Genomic DNA, 21231 nt, shown 5'->3' on the forward strand with positions numbered 1-21231 from the left:
ATCCAGTGTCACCTCAGTGGACCTTGGCATGTTGCCTGAGAAAACACAGGAAGCCTGGGATTTGCAGATTATTCTTCACTATTTTAGTGGTTGACACAATACAGACACTGTTTTGCTACTTGCTATTCCAAGTATTAGAGCTCAACTCTTCATTAGCCCAATCTCTCTCTCACTTCTGTTGTTAAGAATGCTAATTTGGAAAATATTTCACAGCATAACAGCCAACTCATTAGTGTCTGCTGATGCTGGCTATTACACAGGCAGCTCTCTAGCACCCTCAAGACTTGCTATTCTTTACCTTGAAGTAAACCTCAAAGTATCTTATCACAAATATGTTTCAATGTGGCATGATGAATATTCATTCAGTTACCTCAGTCACCTGAGGGAGAACAAGGAGTGCACACTAACTACTGAAAACATAATTTCTGTTTATATGGGCAAATCTGGCCTACAGTCGTACACATACAAAACAAATTGTATTTTACTTAATAATTACAGATATTGGGGAAAAAAAAAAAAAAGAGAAAACTTCAGAAGTAATTGGAGGATATTTCCTTAGCTTGTGTAATGACAAAAGTAATGATCACACAGACCTATGTAATTTTTTTTTTACTAAGATAAAATTTAACTGAGATTCCTTAGTAATCCCAGGCAATGTAATAGGGATACATTTATGACAGGCCCTGTCTGTTGAAATTTTCCTACATTGTCATATACTGTCCTCTCCATTTTGGTCAAAATATATCTGTTATTTTTCATCGTTATCATAAAAATAAGTTCCATCATTATTGTAAATCACCAGCAGGAATTCTTCCTTACAAACACAGGAGGAACATATGATGGTGGATCCAAATCACACTACACAAGTGATGCAAACAACTTCAAGTACAGTACTTTATTCCTTAGTGTTTACAGCTGTTAACAAAAGTGTGTCTCTCTCAAATCCTGAAGAAAAAAAAACCACTCAACCTATTTTTCAATTCTTGATCAACCAAAACAATATTCAGGTAGATATTCACTAGGTGTGAATAAACACAAAAATGCTCACAAACATATATATGAAAATCTTTTACTTACAACAGAATTTTGAAAATACTTTTTTTCAAGACATACAAAATTTAAAGGTTTAAATCAATTATTTTCACGGTATTATTGCATCTATTGATAAATTAATAGCAAACGTTCTGACAGCAGAGAACAGAGAAGGATACCTCTATGAAATGTGGTGGTGCTTACTTCAGTTTTCAAATACCAGCCTAACATTTTGGAATTATTTAAAAAAATTGAAATGGCCAGATGAAAAAAAAAAAAATAAAATCTTTAACCTATTGAAATTCCCATCTTTTACATGGTCTACATGAGTATAATTGAAATATGATACTGAAATAATTTAACTGTTAGAATTACTTGTGAACATACAGCTGTTCCACTTGATGGTTTACTTCATTGAAAACTGCCCTGCCAGGACAAACTGAGGAGTGTAAAAGCACTGAGGCACATCCACAGTTGCAACAGCTCAACTAAACCAGCCCAACTTCACATCTTAAGACTGATGAAATCTTCATGCATAGATAAGCCATTTGATTTTCTTAGCATTTTTTCTTTGGTGAAGCTAAATGCTTGACTGCTGTTCCGAAATTACTTGTAGCAAAAAACGAATTTTATATTAAGGCTTTGGTTGTTCCAAACTACTCCGTTCCTTTGCTGACCAACATTTCACCTCCAAGGCCCATGGTCTCATCTGGTATGTCATCAATTTCTGAGCAATTCCAGAGGATTAGGTAAAAATCAAGCTCAAACACAAGGAAACCAATATTATGCTTCCACATGACCCATGAGGGTCCCTCCATAATGACTGCAGAGGCTGATAACAGCTTAGGTCAGAAAGGAGTGTAGAAAAACAAAAAAAACCAAACCTGGCAGAGGAACTATATTTAGCTAGGCTGCATCTACCATATCACGAGCAGCATTCTCAAGCAGACTGTGATCAGAGAGGAACAGGACAGAAACTTCTGAAGTTTATTTGGATTAAAATTTCAAATGGTAAGGCTGGTGATGGCTAACCAACAAAATCTGACACAGGCTTTTGGAAGAAACAATAATTTGATTTTGAACAGAGCTTTACATTCACGCATAAAGCTGCTTATGAAACAGGACATGACACACGTGTTCCTGAAGGTTAAAGAACATCTTTAGAACACACCGAATACGGACACCCACAGGAAATTTGTGTAGAAAGAACTCATAACTCTGGAACATAAAACCAAAATAAAATCCTAAAGTTCAACCTGCAGCTAAGCTTACAGGTCATCCTCAAAATGCTTCACAGCTGCTGTGCTATGCAATCAACAGACATCCCCAGCTTCATCAGGTGGTTTCCCAAATCTCTCCGTAGTAACATGACCATGATCACTGTCATGAGTATGTACCTGGGAATCATCTCCCTGTTCTACCTCTGTACTCAGGAGTGGCCGCAAAACAGGGGAGGGAGATCTAAAAGACTCTGAACAAGAGAAACTCTCTTCTTTAAATGACAGCTCTAAATTTTATTCTTGTCTACATGTATTTACCGCCATAACTGTATGAAAGCTAACTGCTCCTTCTAGACTGACACAGTCTGTGAAGGAGAAGGCACCCTTACAGTATCAAGACAGTTTCTTTTAGCCTATCAGACTAATTGTCTGGCAGAGTAAGAGAGAGACAAGTCATTGACAAAAGGTAACTGCTGTAGATGTCTTATTAGCAGGGCAGTCCACGACACCCAAACAATTGGCAGGTGGGGAGGAAAAAAAAAAAAAAAAGGAAAAAACCCCAAAGAAATGGTATATTCTTTCTCAAGAAGCTCAGTTTATTCAACCTTCATGTCTCAAGGCTGATTCAGAAGGAATCTATAAATGAACCCTTACCAGATATGATGGCTAAAGAAGTTTCCTGCGCAATCTGATCTTAAAATATTTTTATGAAACAACAATAAAATGGAAAATAGGTTATATGAATATAGACACTATCAAAACTCACCATGATTCTGAATTTCTGGTATGTGCTCTGACTTTCAGTCTCTTATATATTTAGGAATACACAAAACAACTTGGTTTCATTAGTTTCTGTAGAGTATTAATTCAGAATGTTACTTTTATATGAAGCTCTGGAAGCATAAGAAACCAAATTGAGTAATTTTGACCAAAGACTTAAGAATTTCAACACTTGATATTCAAATTCATTTACTTGTCCCGCATGAAAACTAGATGAAGAAAAAAAAAGCCTGAAAACAGCACTTTAGAATCTTTTGAAAGTGTTTCCATCCAGTTCCTAGGCCCATTTTGTTTTTTTTTCTACAGAGCATTTTAGAGCAGGGGAGTGGACGTGCAACATGCAATAATTAGAGAAGCCTAAACATCAAATAATATACTTTTTGTTTGCTTATAAAGGGGTTTATTCAGTTTTCTGAGACTTATTTTAAATAAAAAGACATATTAAAAAACACCATATAAGCAGTACGAAAAACAAGGACTTTAGTCATCACATTTTAGTATAAAAGTTCTGTTCAGTTAACTAAAAGAATTCAATGACAACATCAGCTGGTCTAATGCAATGATTCATATGACCATACTTAATTCTAAGCTAAACCCAAGTTAACGTATCTAAATTCCTGATATCAGTAAACACCACCACTGTATTTTGCCAGTTACTCTATTATTATTTACAGTATTTTAGTATCTTTTAGTATCTTCGGTATCCTCCCCCTCCTCTTCCACCATATGGATCACCATAGCCTCCCCTGCCACCATAACCTCCCCTGCCACCATAATCTCCTCGCCCACCATAATCTCCCCTGCCACCTTGGAAGCCACCTCCTCCTCTTCCACCACCTCTGAAACCCCCACCTCCAAAGCCCCCACCTCCAAAGCCCCCACCTCCTCCTCCTCTACCCCCTCCAGCCCCCCAGTTGCCCCTTCCACCACCACCTCCACCTCCCCAGCCACCTCTTCCACCACCTTCTTGTCGTTTTTGCCACGGAGGCATTTCAGGAGGAGGTGGTTCAATCTCTGTTGGTCTGCCTCCACGGTCAGGTACTCTACCCATCAGAACCTATATGGAAAAATAGGTCATTTTTAGTGTAAAAAAAATAGTAATAATAAATTGAAGGGACACAGGGTTCTTCTTCTACAGACAAAGACATTCCGCTTGCTCTTCACAGGAGATAAGGCCCCCTAGGTGTGGAGCCTGACAGCAGAATCCCCATTTCCTGTCCTTGTAACTTGCCCCAACACAACAGAACTCAAAGTGATCCAATTTTCCACCTGTAACATTGAAATAACGGCAGCTAGCTTGCTCATGTTACTTCTGTGAAATCTTTATGAGGAAAGCTACACATGTCAAGTACTACTATTACAATATGCAATATACGTAATTAATATGTAATATACATGAATGTATCAATATATATTCATATAGAAAAGACTCCTTATGACGCAGCTCTTCTACTTAAAAGCGCGTATCTAAAAAGCTGGCAAAAAACGTAAACTGGCAAACTGATGTGCAACTCTAAAAGCAGAGCCAGTTTGCCTTGGATCAGAAACTACAGACACTCAGAGAGCTGGAATGGACAAACTACATAACATGTTGCAGTAACACTTTCAAGAAAAGAAAAAAAAAAAAAGGGGATCTTGATTTTAATGGATATTACTCAGTGTGCAAAAAGGGGGACAGTACAGGACAATATTACACAAAACACTAAGATGAAGAACCAAGAGGTATCCAAGTAGGCCTTTTTGTTGTTTTCGTATTTCATAAACTCTGTGTGATGAATGTTAACATATTCTAGTCAGTCCCATCCACTCCAGTTAAGTCCCCTCTAGAAAAAAAACTTTTTCCAAGATCCTACAATGATTAAGAAATTACAGAGTCTTTGGGATCAACAAATATTAAAGGGTATCTAAATGAGGCACAAAACTTTAGAAAAATCTGTAAATAAAGGAGTAATAAAAACAGGCTTAGTCATCCTTTGAATGGTGAAACTCATCTCATTACTTGCAAGCTTCAGCTTCTATCAGACACAAGAAAGCAGCACAATATTGATTTATGACCACAGCCAAACCAAATGATTTTACTTTGCAGCAAAATGACACTCCCACAGAATCTTTTATGGTTTATACTGATTAACTAAAGACACTGGTTTACGAACTGAACAACATGATCCTGGCAACAGGTAGCCCAGGAACTGATACCAGAAAGACTTACACACATCCTTAACTTGAGGTGTGTAGTTCCACCGAACTCGAGTCATTTACAGACACACACCACTCTGCCCCGCCCCCACTGTTCCTTCACATCTTGGCTACTACTTTATCCTGTTGCCTGACTGACTGTGTGTACTAAGATAAAAAAGAAGTTGCTGCAATGTTTACTGCAATTCTGCAAACCTTCCTTTCTTAAAGCACCAGGTATCATGCAAAAAGAAATGAAAATGTTAAGCAAAGAGTACAATTCCAGAATTACTTTTGAGAGGTCTGTAAAATCCCGTGTGCTTTGATCACATCCCAGAAGAAAAGCATACCTTGTTGATCGCACAGACTGTATTTTCCCGTGTTGATCCACTACTTGTTCTTATGATCTTTGATAAATCTTCTCGAGCAGCGAGAAGGTGAGCTAACGTAATAGTTGACTTTGGAGATAACGCATAGCGCTTGGGCTGATAGATTCTTGCTATGTCATCTGTTTTTACCTAAATTATAAAAATCAAACACAACTTACTTGCTAGGCATAAAACACACAAACCCACTGTAAACCATGTCTTGGTCTCAGTAAGTTTCAATTTGAACACAGGGTGTAATTTATGAAAATCTAGGTTATTTTACAAAATGTAATGCCAGTTCTTACCAGTTCTCTTCATACTGATGGAGCTACGGTACAAAAAATGCTGCTGATTATCTTTAATTGATGCTGAAACTTAGCACCATTACAAAAGAAACTCTCCTACCCACTGGCATCAAACAGATTCTTTGATGTTTTCCAATATAACTAAAGACTAAAATTTTAGAGTCTAAGCTACTCTCTCAAGAGATTTACATAGCCATATTTAACAGATCCCTTCTAAATGTGATAAAAACAGAGCAGTCTCAAAGTAAGTTCCATTTGTGGGGGAAAAAAACAGACAGCGTATCAATGTGGCAAAACACTTGTGCAAGCCATGAAAAAGTGAGACTAAGAAATGGAGATTTTTTTTTTTTCCAAACACACCCTAATGTTTCATTTGTTTTACAAAAAGAAAAATAAATACATTTTCTGGAAACATCTAGAATGATCAGAGTAAAAACAAATTTGACCTTGGATGAACTAGACAACAGGTACTGCTCCTTTACATGACTGTTTTGCTAGGCAATTACTATACCATTTACGGATCCCTTTCAGTCTGCAAACTTACCTCTCCCGGGGACTGAATTAGTTAAAAAAAACCCCAAATCAAATGAACAACAAAAAGCTCACACAAAAAATGCCACACGATCAAAAGAAGAGAAAGGTATCATACCTATTTAATGGCGTGGAAAAAAAGGTAAGCTAACAAATAAATTAAGAAAGGACAACAATTTGACTCCTGGCTTAAAAAAAAAAAAAATAAAATATCTGAGTTATATCAATGCCACAACTTTTTCAATCCCCAAAATCTTCTTGGAGAAGTTATAAACAAATATTTCTACAAGAGAAATAAGGAAAAAAAAAAGATTAAAAATCATACGTAATTTTGAATTAAGATGTAACCTGGTTATTTCTCTAACTGCATACTATTTCACATGTCTTTATAAGACAGGAAAATGAATCACCTTACTACTTTATCATAATTAAAAATCTCTTTAAACTATTGTTCTACTGAGAAAGCGTATCAATTGTTTTTCACATTATTTGAATGGAATAATATCAAGTGACTTAAAAATTTTAGTCTGATTAAGTCAGTCATCAACTAACATCAACTACAAATTAGAAGCATACTTTAAATTTGGAAATATATAGTCATATTGGTACAGCTATAATAAGTTATACACATAGGGACATCTCCTGGCTTCTGTTAGCTAAACGCCCTCCTTTTCATTTCTTGCAGTAGGAAAGCATTCACAGTCCCTGCAGAAATTAAACAGTGAGCCATTCCAAAGCAGCACAGCAGCAGTTAGCCTCATGTCTTGCAGAGATCTTTAATGAGCTTCACGAAACCAATTCTGTCTGCATGTGCAACTGACAAATTGTGACACCAGAATGACTTGTAATGACCCATGCTTTCAGTAAGGTTTTAAGACTTATCCATCTTCAGCTTTCTACACAGACCTTTGGAAGGAAAGTTGATCTTGCAGCAAAAACATCTGCCTCCAGCTTCCCACATGTATAATCACCAAGTTACGAACTTTACGTATCTTATCACCCTACCCTCCTGGATAGAAACAATATATATTTCTAGCTCAGCGATACCAGACTGGTTAAATCATGACTATTTGTTAATATACAGAGTGCTAGGAAATAGTACAAATGAAATTATCACAATTAAAATAAAAACCAGCAGAAAAAATCCAGGAGTGGTTTGGAATTTTCAGCCACCTGAAGGATTACAAGTTATTGTGTACTTTTCTCATACAAGCTGTTTTTCAAAAAACCTGTTCAACTGACTGTCTGTTTATTCAGGAGCCCTGAATCCATGACAGGTAGCAGTCACTGTAATCTCACTAACTTTATGGGCAGTCACTTTTTGCACCCAATCCATATTAAGGCCCAGTGTTTGTCTTGCTCTTTCATCAGTTTACTTGATTGGAATGGGGTGGATATAGAAAAGAAAAACAGGAGATGTGAACTCATTAAAGTGAAAAACCCCAAGATGGGATGCTAGAATTTATAATTGTGAAGCTACAGTCACAAAGGATGGATTGTGCCATCTGGTCAAACCCTTCCCCTTCCTCAATATCTAGGACTTGAATGTTACAATCCAGGATAAGGAACTGGTCAGAAAGAAGATAACAGTAGTGTTTTTATACGGTATGTATATTCGGTAGGAAGACGTGGGGAATTGTAGCAGACTCCCACCTACAGGAAGCAACAAATACAGCAAGCTTACCTTTGCCCTATCAGACCAGCCAAATGACTGTACCGTCACATCCAGCCTCTTCACTAACATCCGTCGGCGACATTCATACTCACTACGAAGAGCATCATTGATTTTTTCCAATTTTTCCTGCAGTGTTACAATAAAATATCTGAATATTCAAATCTATAAAGTTATAGAAGTTAAAGTTAACCCCATCCAGCAACTAAGATGTCTATCCCCATGTGACCACTGTGAATGACATAAAATTAGGGGTGTATCTGTGTAGCGCTAAAGTAGTACTTATCTACAAAATATTTTGCAAGTTAATAAGTGGATGAACCAATACAAAGCCTGTCTTACAACATGAATCTTGGAAGTGGTTGATTAGCACCGTTAATATTTAGCAACTGAATTTTAATATTAATATTTAGCAACAGAACAGTAATTTTAAAATCGACAAAGTTAGATAAAGCCACATGCATTAATTTTGACCACCCTTTTAAGTACAGAAAAAAGAAATGGAGAGACTTTTTTTTACCACTTGGTCAGAATTCAGAGGTTTTGTTAGCAGTGATTTCCCCACGTGGTTATTTTGAACTTTTGAGAGAATGTCCTTTATCTGAAACAGAACATATACTTCTTCTCAGAACACAAATAATAAATATATTTATTTCAGCACAACTTGCTGCAATCACAATTTGCTACTCATAAAATCACATACAGCACATTGGTTTTAGTAGATCCATAAAAACAGATATGCATCTTCTGACTTATCATCCGTTACTAAAAGAAGATTTCTGGAATACTTTAACTACATGACCAACCTCTATACAAAAATATTTTATGGCACATCACTCCTCCTCCCAGTTGTAAGAGAACAATACGTATACAGCAAATTTATCATGTGTATGTAGGAAGTAGTACTAGTTAAATTAGTCATTCTACTTATTATTTAGTGTTGTAACTGCAACTAAGGAAACATAACAATCAGAATCTAAGAGTTCTGTTGCCAAATGCTAGACTTGGCTACAAAAATCTGGTGAGGGGTGCTAGTATGAAAGGCAAGATATGATATGTATGCAGCCATTCTCTCTTACTAATTTTCTTCTAATGGTATAACTGGTTCCATTCAACATATGTTTAAGACTTCTATGTTCACTCCAAATCAGCCTTGCTTTTACTTCGTCCATTGTTTTTTGCCCTCAATAACTGGGGATGAAGCAGCCTCTCTTTCTGCCTTCCAACTCCATTGCATTCTCCTGTCTCACCACAAGAAACCTCTACCCCCTCTTCCTGAAGGAACTTACTTTGGCACAGCTCTTCTAAAACTGTTACCATGAAGAGCCCAACACTCATACATAACTTACCAGCCAACTGATTCTTCAGCTACAGTAGACCGCATGCAAATCATCATTCCTGCAAGTTTTGCACACAGTCTGATGGGGAGAACTACTACATCTTCATTTGCTTTTGTAAATAATTATGGGAAACCAAGTCAAACGACTAAAATTAGAGTTTATTTTCTGTTACATGTCACAAAGAAGGACTGAGGTAGTGCACGATCCACAGTAAACATGTAGCTGAGGACAGTTGTTAGATACATCTGCAAGGATTATAAGACTTCAGGTAGGCACACAGGCACTTACACTAAATTTATCATAAGGGTAAGGTTCAAAGCTCACTCTTCCCAGGGTGGTCTGATTTGTCTGTCTTCTAAATGTAGCCAACTTGTTTTGATTTTAGTGAAGCATGTACATGACACCTCTCAATCTACTTCAAAACTCAAATGTACCTAAGCACAAACTATGCTTGAATTTAAATAAATGCCTGAAGAATCAAAACCTAGTAATAATCAACAATACTATAAGATCAGCATGACAGCAAGAGATGAAGAAATCAGTGGTTAGTATAGAAGAAGGAATAAATAGCAGATGAATTAAAGATTCTGCTAGGCAAGAGGTGCCTATCCATATACCATCATTAAGGTCAGGAATATACCCTCAAAAGTTCTAAGGAGTTGAAAGGAAGAGAGTATCAAAATGAGACTGGCTGCTGGGGGAACAAAACAACAAATTTCTATAATATTTCTTTCCAAGTTAAAGAGAATATCTATGCAATTTTATTCAGTGACAGTTCTATTAATCAAGCAGCATTTAAGGTGGAATCTTTTCACTGTCAAACTGGTCTATGTTCACGTTTGTACACACTATAAAGTCATACCAGATTACTAAATCCCCACTTCACTCCCTCACTCCCATCAGCAGGAATCCGAGGGTATAACCTACAACTGCAACAGCGAAATAAGCTGAGCTGCCTGACAGCTGCAGAATTCATCATCCAGCCTTGACTGATGACAAGGCACTGAGCACGAGAGCTTTGACATACCCTTGTCTGTCATAGCACAAGAATACAACTGATGTATCTAAGCTATAACCAGCATTCCTGAACACAACAGTTGCCCTAGGTTAAGAAGGATAAGCGGGAGCTGAAAAACAAAAAACCAAAAAACCAAAAAAAACAACGCGCCACAACAACCACCAAAACCCAGAAAGAAGTCTGTATGTGTAGGTGGGAACATCACCAAAAGCAGCACCCAGATAAAAGAGCAGCAAAAACATCCATAGAAATGTAAAACAAATTGTAACAGCCAAATCATCCTAAATTTCTCATACACTCAGCTGTAAAAAGCAAGCTAATTAATTAGAAGCTAGATGGAAATTAATATATTTGACTATTTGATGTACTGTGTAATCAGTGACCTTGGTCATATTAAATATTTATGGGATTATTTTGGAAGTTCACACACTCGAAAAATAGTTGAAAAACAGATCAGTTATTTGATTTGTATGAAGAAAATATTGACTTCAAAATCTGCTGTATAAAAATGTACAGTTATGCTATTATTACCAAATAAAGCAGATCTTTATGCATTGAATACGACATTTCTCATCTGTTTTATAAGTCTACACTCATTAAAAATATTTTTAGCTGACATTTCACTACCATGTTCCATTTATTTATTTATTTATTTTACCCTCTGTCAAAGTACAGCAATAATTTCTATGCTTAATGCCATTTATGCAGATAAATATCATATATGCTTACCCTTCCAGGGTTTCTAAGATTTTGAAAAAACCTGACCTGAAGAGACATGTCATTAAGTTACACTATCAAAACTTCAAGGAAGGAACGTTGTCTTAATTAGTCATAACGTGTAGTGCACAACTGCAGAAAGATCACCTAAAAATCTTAGGCACACAATATTTTTATCCCGCCCTCTGCCTCTCTTCCATTTATCTGCAGATAATTTTAATTTAAATATTTATCTAACTTTAAAGACATTTCTGTTGGACTTTTATTTCTGGTCGACAGGAAAACTCTTTGGTCTTGTTTCCTGCAACTACATTGATACTTAATGTTTAGGCACCATTATGCCTGCAAAATTATTAAACACTAGTAGTTAAAAGCAACACACTAACTTAAATATTAATAAGTTCTAGGAAGTATTCCCAAATACTTTCAAATATATTCTTCTCATATTTCACTTAAATGTTTTAGCTTAGTTTTGATTTAATTTCTTTGATAACCCTTTATAATTTCTTTTCATTCTCTACTATTAGGGCACCACTTTTCACTACTAGAAAACAAATAAAGTAGGCAAAAAAAATTCAGAAGTCTTTTGAATAATATGGTATTGGAAATAGTATTAGAGTGTCACTTTGTAACTAGGTGTGAAATTCACACTATCTTGACTGGAAAGGAGCCAGATGTGTGAGTTACAAAGCTCAACACTGCCATAAACTTTTCTGAATCTTTGATCAACATTCATTTAGATTCTATGGGAGTTTTGGTACTAAATTTCAGAATGTCTCCCAAATATTACCTTTTGTAAATATACTTTACAAGGGATCAGCATCTTAAAAAAAAAAAAAAAAATCAAAAACCCCACAACCAAGACAAAACACTATTAGTTTCTCAATGGTATAGAATAAAGTAAAATATATTTAATGGTAGGAGGCTGTAAGACTGTCTATTCATCTCTCACATTTTCTTATGTATGTTGATAACCAACCTACTTTATTACAGGAGATGCAAATTTAAAAGGTACTTCCTATGACTGCATATTCAAAGTTTGAGGTACTGTAAAACTCACGGTTTGACCGAAGAAAGCAATCCTAATTTTATACTAGTCTTTTAAATAAACTGACAAATTATTAAAAACAATCAATGTTCTAACATTCCATACCAAAATACAATGTGTGATCTGTCCCTTTGGTAGATTCCTGCTGCACAGCCAAACTATTCTCAGAACTATTCCCACAGCTAAAGACAATGCTGAAGATGCCAGACAGACAAAGAGTAGACATGTTGAAATGCTGCAGATACATTTGCAAATGCAATAAAAATAATAGTTTAGCATGTAAATTGCTATTACAAATGATATAGGATAATACTATACTATTGACAGCGCAATTTTGCATAGAACCTAACTAAGTCAGAAGCAGCAAAATGTTTGGAAAAAAGAAACTGACCATTTCAATTGATTTTTTGTGAGAATCTAAAAAAAAAAAAAAAAACACCAAACCAAAAAACAAACACAGTAACAAAAAGCACAAAGCCAGTGAATTCCAACTGGTGGTATCACCATTCTAACATAGCTAAATCTACAAATGCGTCTAACTCCATACTGTATCAAAATAACTCTGAACCTGTCCTATATTAAAGCAAGGGATGAAGGGCAAGGAGACAAGGAAACATATAGTAGAAATTCTACAAAATCTCCTGAGAGGCAGGAAAAAAATCCTTTGTTTGTAAGGGATAAAATATGCAGAGATGAAATTATTCTGTTCATTTGGAGTCAGAGAAGATGAATGAACTAGTTTTGGCACTTTTCTACACTCTGAAGTGACTACAAGTGGTATAATCACTGTGGAATTGACAGACCTGAAAACTCTCACAAAATAGCCTGGGCAGTATTATTAAAAACAAACAAAAGCCCAAACTAACAACAAGAACAACCACAACTAAACAAAAAAATCCCATACACTTTCAAGATTCTCCCCATTTTAGTACTTATGAAACTGTAACAGTTTACATAAACTGTAACAGTAGCACCCTATACACCAACTCAAGCCTGCAATCCTATCTGAAAGGAAATCCTGGAATTTGCAAAAGGTGCTAGAGACTAGAAGTCTAATAATTCAGAGAAAACCTTCTAGACTATGTGTGTGAGAAAGAACTGGTTCATCAGGCCTGGTCTTACTGTCCTGCAATTGCAGAACTAGAGTCCTACCCCTTTAACATGGGATGAAACTAAATCTGCACCCAAGAAGTGAAGCAAGGAGAAGGCCTCGGCCCAGGGCTGCAGCCCACAAACTCAGAGGGAGGTCAACAGTACCAGGCGAGTTTCAGTCCATTAGTTATTAGCTGGAACTCTGACATTTTAATCCTCAGAAAACAGCGCTAGAATTGTTTCTTCATCCTTTCGAAAACATTCAATGGAAAGACTGGATATAAATATTTCATTAGAACTCAATGGAACAAGCACTGTTAGTAGTGCAGGAACTGGTATTTTCACTGTCATTAAAGGTTTCGTGTTGTGACACTAAAGACATACAGATGTAGGAAATCGATGCAAGTAACAGGCCCTTTCCCTAAAACCTCTCAATGTTCAACTGCCCACTGGCCAATGAGAAGAAGAGGAGGAAGAAAAAAAGAAGGATAATCATGTAAAATTATTAAAGACTCAGCAGCAGAGGGGGATTCATTCCATGTATCTACCATAGTTCCTAAAGGGGACTGGTCACCTGCTCTCCCCAAACATCAGGGAGAAATAAAGACCAAAACTTTTAGCTGCCTGACAGAGAAAACAAATTCCACCTCAAGAGCCTATTTACATTCTGCAGTGAGGAAGTCAGACTAAGGATCATATCAGTGAAATGAGCTGGAAACTGGTGGGACACAAATGAAAGAACTGTCCCGTTTCATAATATTTAAGTTGGTTTATTCACTGGCTATTGGTAATTCAGGCGTTCTTATCCTCTTCTGCAGCTAAAAAAATGGCACTAACAAATCAATACTTGCAATTAAGCAATTCATAAATGAAGAAACAAACATTTAAATTTTTGATATTAAATTTAAATACATCTGGAAAATACTACAAGTACATAAATCCACCCTCAGTTATTACCCAAAGGCTTCTGCCTGCTGCAGCACATTTAAATGGGTAACAGGAAAACTATGTCACCTCAACTCATACCTTGAATTTGCATGGAAAAGTAAGCCTCCTCAGGTACATTGCATCCTCAGAGAAATGCTGAAATGCTTCACCTCGTAATTAAAACAGTTTAACACTAAGCTGGCTTTCAGGATAAAAATTCCTCTGCAGTTGTCAGATAGGACTTTTATGGATTAGACTGTTGGGCCCTTAACTCTAAAGATGAATGCTCACAGTGTGAGAACAGAGAGAAAACAAAAAAGTCCATACCTTTTGTTCCACATTGGTTAACAAGAAAGGAATATCAGAAGATGAGGAGTTTGGCAGGCCCAGTGCATCGCAAATAGCTTGTACTTCCTGATGAACTTCATTGTGCTTTCCCAAATGAGAGTCTTTAATTTTCTTGCTGTGCAATATCTTTGAAGCCTGAAGTTCTGTACTTAGAAATACTAAAGAGAAAAGTGTCATAATGGCAGATGTAGAGAAACTTATATATTTCTGCATCCACATTCTCATATATAATATATACACTTAGAGTAAGACCATGATAAAAAGAGAGACTCTTTCTCAGTTCTCTCCTGGACAGGTCAGAATTAGTTTCCCATTTTTTATCTGAACTAACTCACCTGACTTCCCACCTTCAGTCTACACACTGTATTTAACTCCTTAACCCACTTCTACCACCAGACCCCTAGTGCCTTGGATACTTTCATATTATCATGCTGGTTCCTGCTGCTACTCCTTTGTCCAACTCCAACATAAACCCAGACTTTGCTTCTCTCAATGTTGCTTTCAGCACTTTCAAATCACATAGCATTTTCTTTTAAGCTGCCCAGAAACTTCTCAGAAATACTGGAAGCAAAGTCTCAGTTTCAGCTAAGCTGGAACTGGATCAAGAGAGGGATCAGGAGGCCTCAGTAGGTTGAACCATATTTCACAAAGAAATGTTAGTTTCTACTGAAATACTTCTCTCATCGTTTATTATTTTCCACTTCTGCACAAGTGAGCTGACACATAGTCAGCTAGGTTGTAATGATTGCACACAAATACTTAAATACACATAAAGAACTATTTAATGTAAATTATACAACAACAACAGAGCATGCATGTAAAATACTGTCTTATAAATGGGAAAATGATTATAACTTACAGAGGAGTTTAAGACAATCTTCTTTCTCTCTTAATCTGTCCTTGATGTCTCCAGATATAAGTGATGAATACGGGCAAGCCATTTCTCTCAGAAAGCCACTAATCTCAAGCTGGAAGCTTTCTATATCTTTATCACCTGCAGGGATAAATAAATGCAAAACTAATGGCTTTTTACAGAAACATCAAACTGTAATCTAATTGTCTCAACTTACACATTTAAATTGAAGGTTTCAATAGCCCAGACAAAGATTTATCACATACCACCCCAGTATCATTTTCTTTTTCTTGAAGAAATCTCACATACATGCAGACAAGCCTTTTAATAGCTACAGCAATACTGTACTCACACTTTGAACAAGAAGCTGATGCTACAGCAGTCTTTGAAAACATGAATGCAAATTAACATCACTAGGAAGTGAAGAGCTTATGTCACAAAACAGTGTATCAATAGAATTAATTTTCTGATGAACAAGTTACAGGAGTCATAAGCCCATTATTTTCAATGGTTTTGGTGTTTTTTTTTTTTTTTAGTTTCACTACACTTTTGTGAAAACATAAGCAATACAAAATCTCATCCAAGTTTCAGCACTCAACAAAAAGAGTCAGGTAGCACTAAGAAGCAACTCATGTGTCTACACACAGTGCTGAATGCAAAACTGCATTGGACCACCTAGTTGAAAATACCATGCTCTGGGATTTAAGCCATCAAAATACGATTACATATAACAGCCACTCACAGGATGTATGAATGTGCTTTTATGTATTTATATAGGTCTAAAGAAAACCCCAAAGCATCTTTTTTTTTTTCTTTTGAAAGAGTCTTCACAAGACAAGACCTTCATCTAAAAGTCACATACATGCAAATATCACCCTCAGTTTGGCTACCTTCAGCTATCTTCTAAACTTCAACACTGTAATTTAACTATTACATCTATCTAAACACATTGAACAAATACTAAATTCCTCTAAAAAATTAACATCCACATACCATCTGTTGAAGAGATGCTTTCTTCCATATTACAAAGTGACTTTATTTGGGAACCTAACCAAACACAAAGCTCAAAAAATTCTGGTGAAGACAATCCATTTTCTGCTGCTTTGTTCAGGGCTTCCTCCTCCAAGAGGGGACCAGTGTACCTGCACAGAGGCATAAACATTAGTTAGAAGAAGCTAGTTCAACATAAAATATACACAATTTAAATCATTTTTACTATAAGCTAGCTCATAAATACTTCAAGAGAAATTAATCTTTGTAAGTTACTTTTGTCAAGGAATAATTCAGACTTTATTTTTTAAAAACACACACACACAAAAAAAGCATGGTAATTTAAACACAAAATGGCTTGTCAGAAAATAGGAGGTAGGCATTTTCATGTATCACACATGAATGTGAAAACAGTTGCATGTCTCAATACATGCTAAACAGACAAGAACTCAAGTATTAATTCAAGTGTTTAGTTAAACACATTTCCTTCCAACATTAACAACTCACTGCCCGAGAGTACCGGTAACGAGACTACCTAAAAATCAAACTAGATTTTACATTGTTTCTATTCTGTTGCACCTGAAGCGCTTTGGCGGGAGGCAAACGGGCAGCCCGGCCGGCGGGAGACCCGACCGCCCTGCAGAGCTGCAGCCCGGACAGGCGGCCCGGCCGTCTCGCCACGGCTGAACATCCCCGCTCCCAGTCCCTCTACATCCCCAGAAACGCCCGCGCAGCCGCTCTCCTCTGCCTTTTCCCCACTAAAGCAGGGCCAGCCCAACGCAGCCGCAGTGACCCCGCTCCCGGGCGAGGCAAGAGGCCCAGCTCAGGCCGCAGCCGAGTCTCCCCCGGCACCCGCGGGAACGTGGGGCAGGGCCCTCTGCCGCCCCCCGATTCCCCTCCGCGGCCGGCGCCGTTCTCCGCTCCCCTCCGCCTCCCCGCCTCCCGCCCGCGGCGAAGCGGTCCTTCTCAGCGCACGACCGGGCCGCACGGTGCTGGGCTCCCCTCGCCCCACCAGGGGGGAGCCGCTGCTGCTCCCCGATTACCCCAAGGCCTCCAGCGCGTCCAAGATGTCGCACTCCATCTTCGGGCCGGGCGCCAGCTCCCTCATGCCGGTACCGCGGCTCGCCGCCGCCCGCCGCGCCGCGCTGTGCCCTGCTCAAACCGGCCGTCCGCAACCTGCGCCCGCCGTTGCGTTCCGCCGGCTGCCGGCCCGGGCCCGGCGGGAGGCCCCGCACTGCCTCCAAGCGGCTCTCCCAGCGGCTGCCTCCCCCGCTCGGAGGGGCTGCAGAGGCGCCCTGTGCCAGCCAGTCGCCCACAACTGGGGACGGTCCTTCCGTACAGGCCCTCCGTTACCAAGGGGCATCCAAGCTCTCTTTTCTGGCGGGCCTTATCTGCTGGCCCTGCTGCCCTGCTCCGGATTTGGCCCCAGGCCATCGCCCACTTCTGTTGGCTCACCCGTCACCCAGCCACCTGGAGAAAAACAGGTCCAGGAGTGAACACGATCGCCCTTCTGACCTCCGGACATGGTTCCTGCTTGGGGAGTCAGCCCTGCTGTCCACAGACCCTTGCAGCCGGCCCTACGTGTGGGACATGGTTAAAAAAGCAGGATTTTAGGTCTATACAATATTTCTGGGATCTCTCTACATGTTGAACTGTGCCTGTGGCAGTGGAGACCATGACCGCAGGGACCCCAGTGCCTCGGTTTTCCACTGTGGGGGCCTCAGCCCTGCACCAGGGGTGCGGACCTGGCAGCGACCAGCTCCTGGAGCCTGGTTGAGCTTAAAATCAAGGCTGTTTATGATATTTTTGATACATTATGGAGGGAAGCTGGGTTGTGTTGGACTGACACGCAGTGGTACCAGATATGAGCATGACCAGCTTGCTCCTGCTTGAGGAATGCAGGGTTTCCAGCTGAATGTGGCTGTGGTGATGGAGACCTTGGAAGCAGCACACAGCTTTATAGCCCATGTGGACTATGTACTGCATGTAATGGAGAGCAGTGACCTGCTGGGCCTCTCTAGGGATGTTACTTTTCTGTCCTGTGACCCTGCAAGGATTTCCAGTTTCAGTACTATTAGACCCATTTATTGGAAAACCAGAAGGCAGGTCTCCCAAAACATGTGACTTTGTCTGATCTTTGATTCTCTTTTTGCCTTCTCTTTTGAGTTGTTTGGATTCCCATTTCCAAGTTTTTCTTAGCAATAGTAATGTTGAAAGAAAGACAAACTCACACCAGCTTTTTTTTCTCTTTGGTCCCAAACTATCCTTGTTTTATCCCTCACTCACAGTCGCTTCAGGTGCAACATCCCCCAAGTTCCCTCTAAAACGCTATTGCTACATCAGCTTCTCAGAACTTTGGTTTTCATTTAGCTCAGCTGTATACGCTTGTATTAACTGGAAGGAAAATTCTTCTTCTTTGTGGTTTTTTTTGTTTGTTTGTTTGTTTGTTTTTTGTTTGTTTTTTTTTTCTTTTTCACCAGTACTGTCATATATGGGCCTTCAGAAAATCCAGTGGCTGAATCTGTGATGAAGACCTGTAAAGGCGTGCAACCAGAGCGAAGTATTTACAACACAGATATTCTTAATTAGTAAAATCTCCACAATTTCTGAAGCAACTGTTTTAAGTTATTTCCATTTAGCAGAAGACATGGCTTTATTGAGTACTAAGCTCTTAAAAAAAAATGGGAATCAGGACATCCATGACCACCCTCCCACACACAGAGACAGAAATCTATAAGTTAAAAACTTTTTTTTCATGGCAGTCGGTGGAAAGAAGAGCATCTCAGAGTCTGTAGGCTTATGTTGACTATATGATGTACATCAGTGCCAGTAGCTCCATGGTCTCCTTCACACCTCTCAACCATGTCTTCTCTATATGACTGAGCTTTAAGAGGACTTTTGTTTCAAGTGGGTTAACATAATAATTTATCTAAATGAAGGAACATGGATCTGAGAGCAGAGCTTCTGAAAATAAGAACTCTTACTCCTGTTTAGACAACATTAATGTCTAATTAATAGGCTGTCCAATTAACAGAGTGAGAAAACAAGACCGTGAAATAAACCGTTTTCTTTCCCTTTCTTTCCTGAAGTTGTATCTTTATGTTGTGCACAGTGAATCATCACTGCACAGTTGTTCTGAGAAACTGAGTAATTTTCATATCACCCAAAAGTGCATGCCAAGAAAAATAACTGGGAACAACTGGAAGTGAAACTATCATAACATAATATACAACTAAAAAGAAATCCAGTAATTTAAGTGGTACTGTGTGGTACAAGCAGGTGGTGGCACTATTCCTTGGGTCTCTCCCTGTAGATTTTGATACGTTAGAAACATGTTTTGTTAATTTATGCTACAGGACAACACATAAACCAGTAATTTCTCCTACTGTCTTTTGCCAACCTTGTATATATATGATAGCCAAGCATATGCATCAATCACTGTTTGAATTGCACAAGATTTTTTTGAAAAGTCCTAACCTTTCTGTATAGTAAAGAAAATATGTATATGATGAACGGGTCTGAATTTCACAAACTGTGTCTTGAGACCCACAAGTGAAAGTCATTTTTGGTTGTGATCACATACTTAGGTTGCCTTCTCATCTTCCCACAACTTTGCCATTCATTGAGGCCACAACTTCCTTCATGTCCCATTCTGCATTTCTCATCCCGCAGGAGGGGAAAAAAAATCAGATAAAGCTGGCTAAAAAATACTTCGTAGCAGCCAACTCCCATGGGAGTGGACTTTGCCCCATGCTCTTTGTAAGGTACAAACCAGAACACCAGAGGAAGAGGTCTCAGCATACAGCCATTACTTTGACAGGAAGGCACATATAGCTTCAGCTGGGTCATCAGCACCCTCAAGCTTTTTGGTTTTGGTCAGGATTTCTTTTTCACTAGTCTGCCAGTTACCCGCCTCCCTCAGCAGTCAGGTAAGTCCCAGTGCTACTGTGAAGAAGGACGAGAACTGCACAGGCATGGTTACAAAATGAAGATAGCACTGGATCAGCAGTGACCTGAACCAACTTGGACTGATACAAAATGGCATCTGAATTGAGCATGCAACTGCGGCTGTTTTCATGGCTCTTAAATATATCGGAAAGGACCCTGAGTTGAAAGCAAGGTGAAGATAGGAAGCTGAGGATAGGTCTTCTGCCAATTTATATTAAATCTCTACAATAGTTACAAGTTGCCTGTAATCTTACTAAAACCTAAAATACAGAACTCAATTTTCTATTGATGCTAAATCGAGGTAAATCACAACTGCTTACTGAACTAGTCTGAATATGACCAGTCACATGTTGTGCTGTTCAAAATTGCTGGAGAAGTGCTCCTGCTGCCGGCCTTGCAAGTGGGCACTGGGGATTCTCAGACTCCTGATGCCAAGGATGGGATGCAAGGGTCCTGGTCACTGCGGTCACCTCCTGGCCTGCGCTGCCAACAGAGCAGGCTTAGGGTTGTATGTCATGTGAACAATCTTATCTGTTCCTAGTAAGGAAAGCAAAACTGCCCACAGAAACGCTAGCTGCATGTTTTGAAAGATTCAGTTGCTTTGTCCTCATATGCAGCACAAGAGTGAAAAACCAGGTGTCTTGAAATCAGATGAGGAGGATAGTCTCTATTTTAATGCAGAAGAGGTACAGATCATTTGTAGTACTAAGAAACGGTTAGCAAACAGCTGTTGACCGCTAGAGGGGATCATAGGAGTGGAGAAGGAATTGAAGATACTACATAATAAATGCTTTCCTCTAATACAAGCATGCCTACGTGTGATATGGTATGTATGTGTGCAGTTTAAAAATGATTGAGAAAAGACAG

At 38.7% G+C, this 21231-nt stretch overlaps 1 protein-coding gene across 3 annotated transcripts; it reads right to left on the bottom strand.

Annotated features, from left to right (window-relative positions):
- Positions 1 to 880: 880 nt before the first annotated feature.
- Positions 881 to 17612, bottom strand: FAM98B (family with sequence similarity 98 member B). 3 transcript variants are annotated; one of them, XM_065839752.2, is made up of 8 exons: positions 17460 to 17612; positions 16420 to 16568; positions 15433 to 15567; positions 14553 to 14731; positions 8604 to 8684; positions 8096 to 8212; positions 5558 to 5725; positions 881 to 4089 (listed from the first exon to the last, which is right to left on the bottom strand). In XM_065839752.2, exons 1-8 carry the CDS (start codon positions 17522 to 17524, stop codon positions 3721 to 3723), a joined length of 1263 nt encoding a protein of 420 aa, XP_065695824.1. In that variant the 5' UTR covers positions 17525 to 17612; the 3' UTR covers positions 881 to 3720. The 3 variants fall into 3 exon arrangements, with proteins under 3 accessions (XP_065695824.1, XP_065695826.1, XP_071665446.1); XM_065839754.2 differs by lacking the exon at positions 17460 to 17612 and adding an exon at positions 16996 to 17158; XM_071809345.1 differs by lacking the exon at positions 17460 to 17612 and adding an exon at positions 16975 to 17158.
- Positions 17613 to 21231: the final 3619 nt, after the last annotated feature.

This window comes from Patagioenas fasciata, chromosome 5, assembly GCF_037038585.1.
Source record: "Patagioenas fasciata isolate bPatFas1 chromosome 5, bPatFas1.hap1, whole genome shotgun sequence".
In the NCBI taxonomy this organism is placed as follows: Eukaryota; Metazoa; Chordata; class Aves; order Columbiformes; family Columbidae; genus Patagioenas; species Patagioenas fasciata.

What these genes read in the sequence shown, in the direction of transcription:
- FAM98B (XM_065839752.2), bottom strand. Translation starts at nt 17,524, where the DNA reads ATGAGGGAGCTGGCGCCCGGCCCGAAGATGGAGTGCGACATCTTGGAC. An exon ending in CTCTGAATTCTGACCAAGTG is followed by an intron (nt 8,213 to 8,603) that starts GTAAAAAAAAGT and finishes GTAACACTGCAG; the next exon opens with GAAAAATTGGAAAAAATCAA. An exon ending in CAGTCTGTGCGATCAACAAG is followed by an intron (nt 4,090 to 5,557) that starts GTATGCTTTTCT and finishes TTTTCCATATAG; the next exon opens with GTTCTGATGGGTAGAGTACC.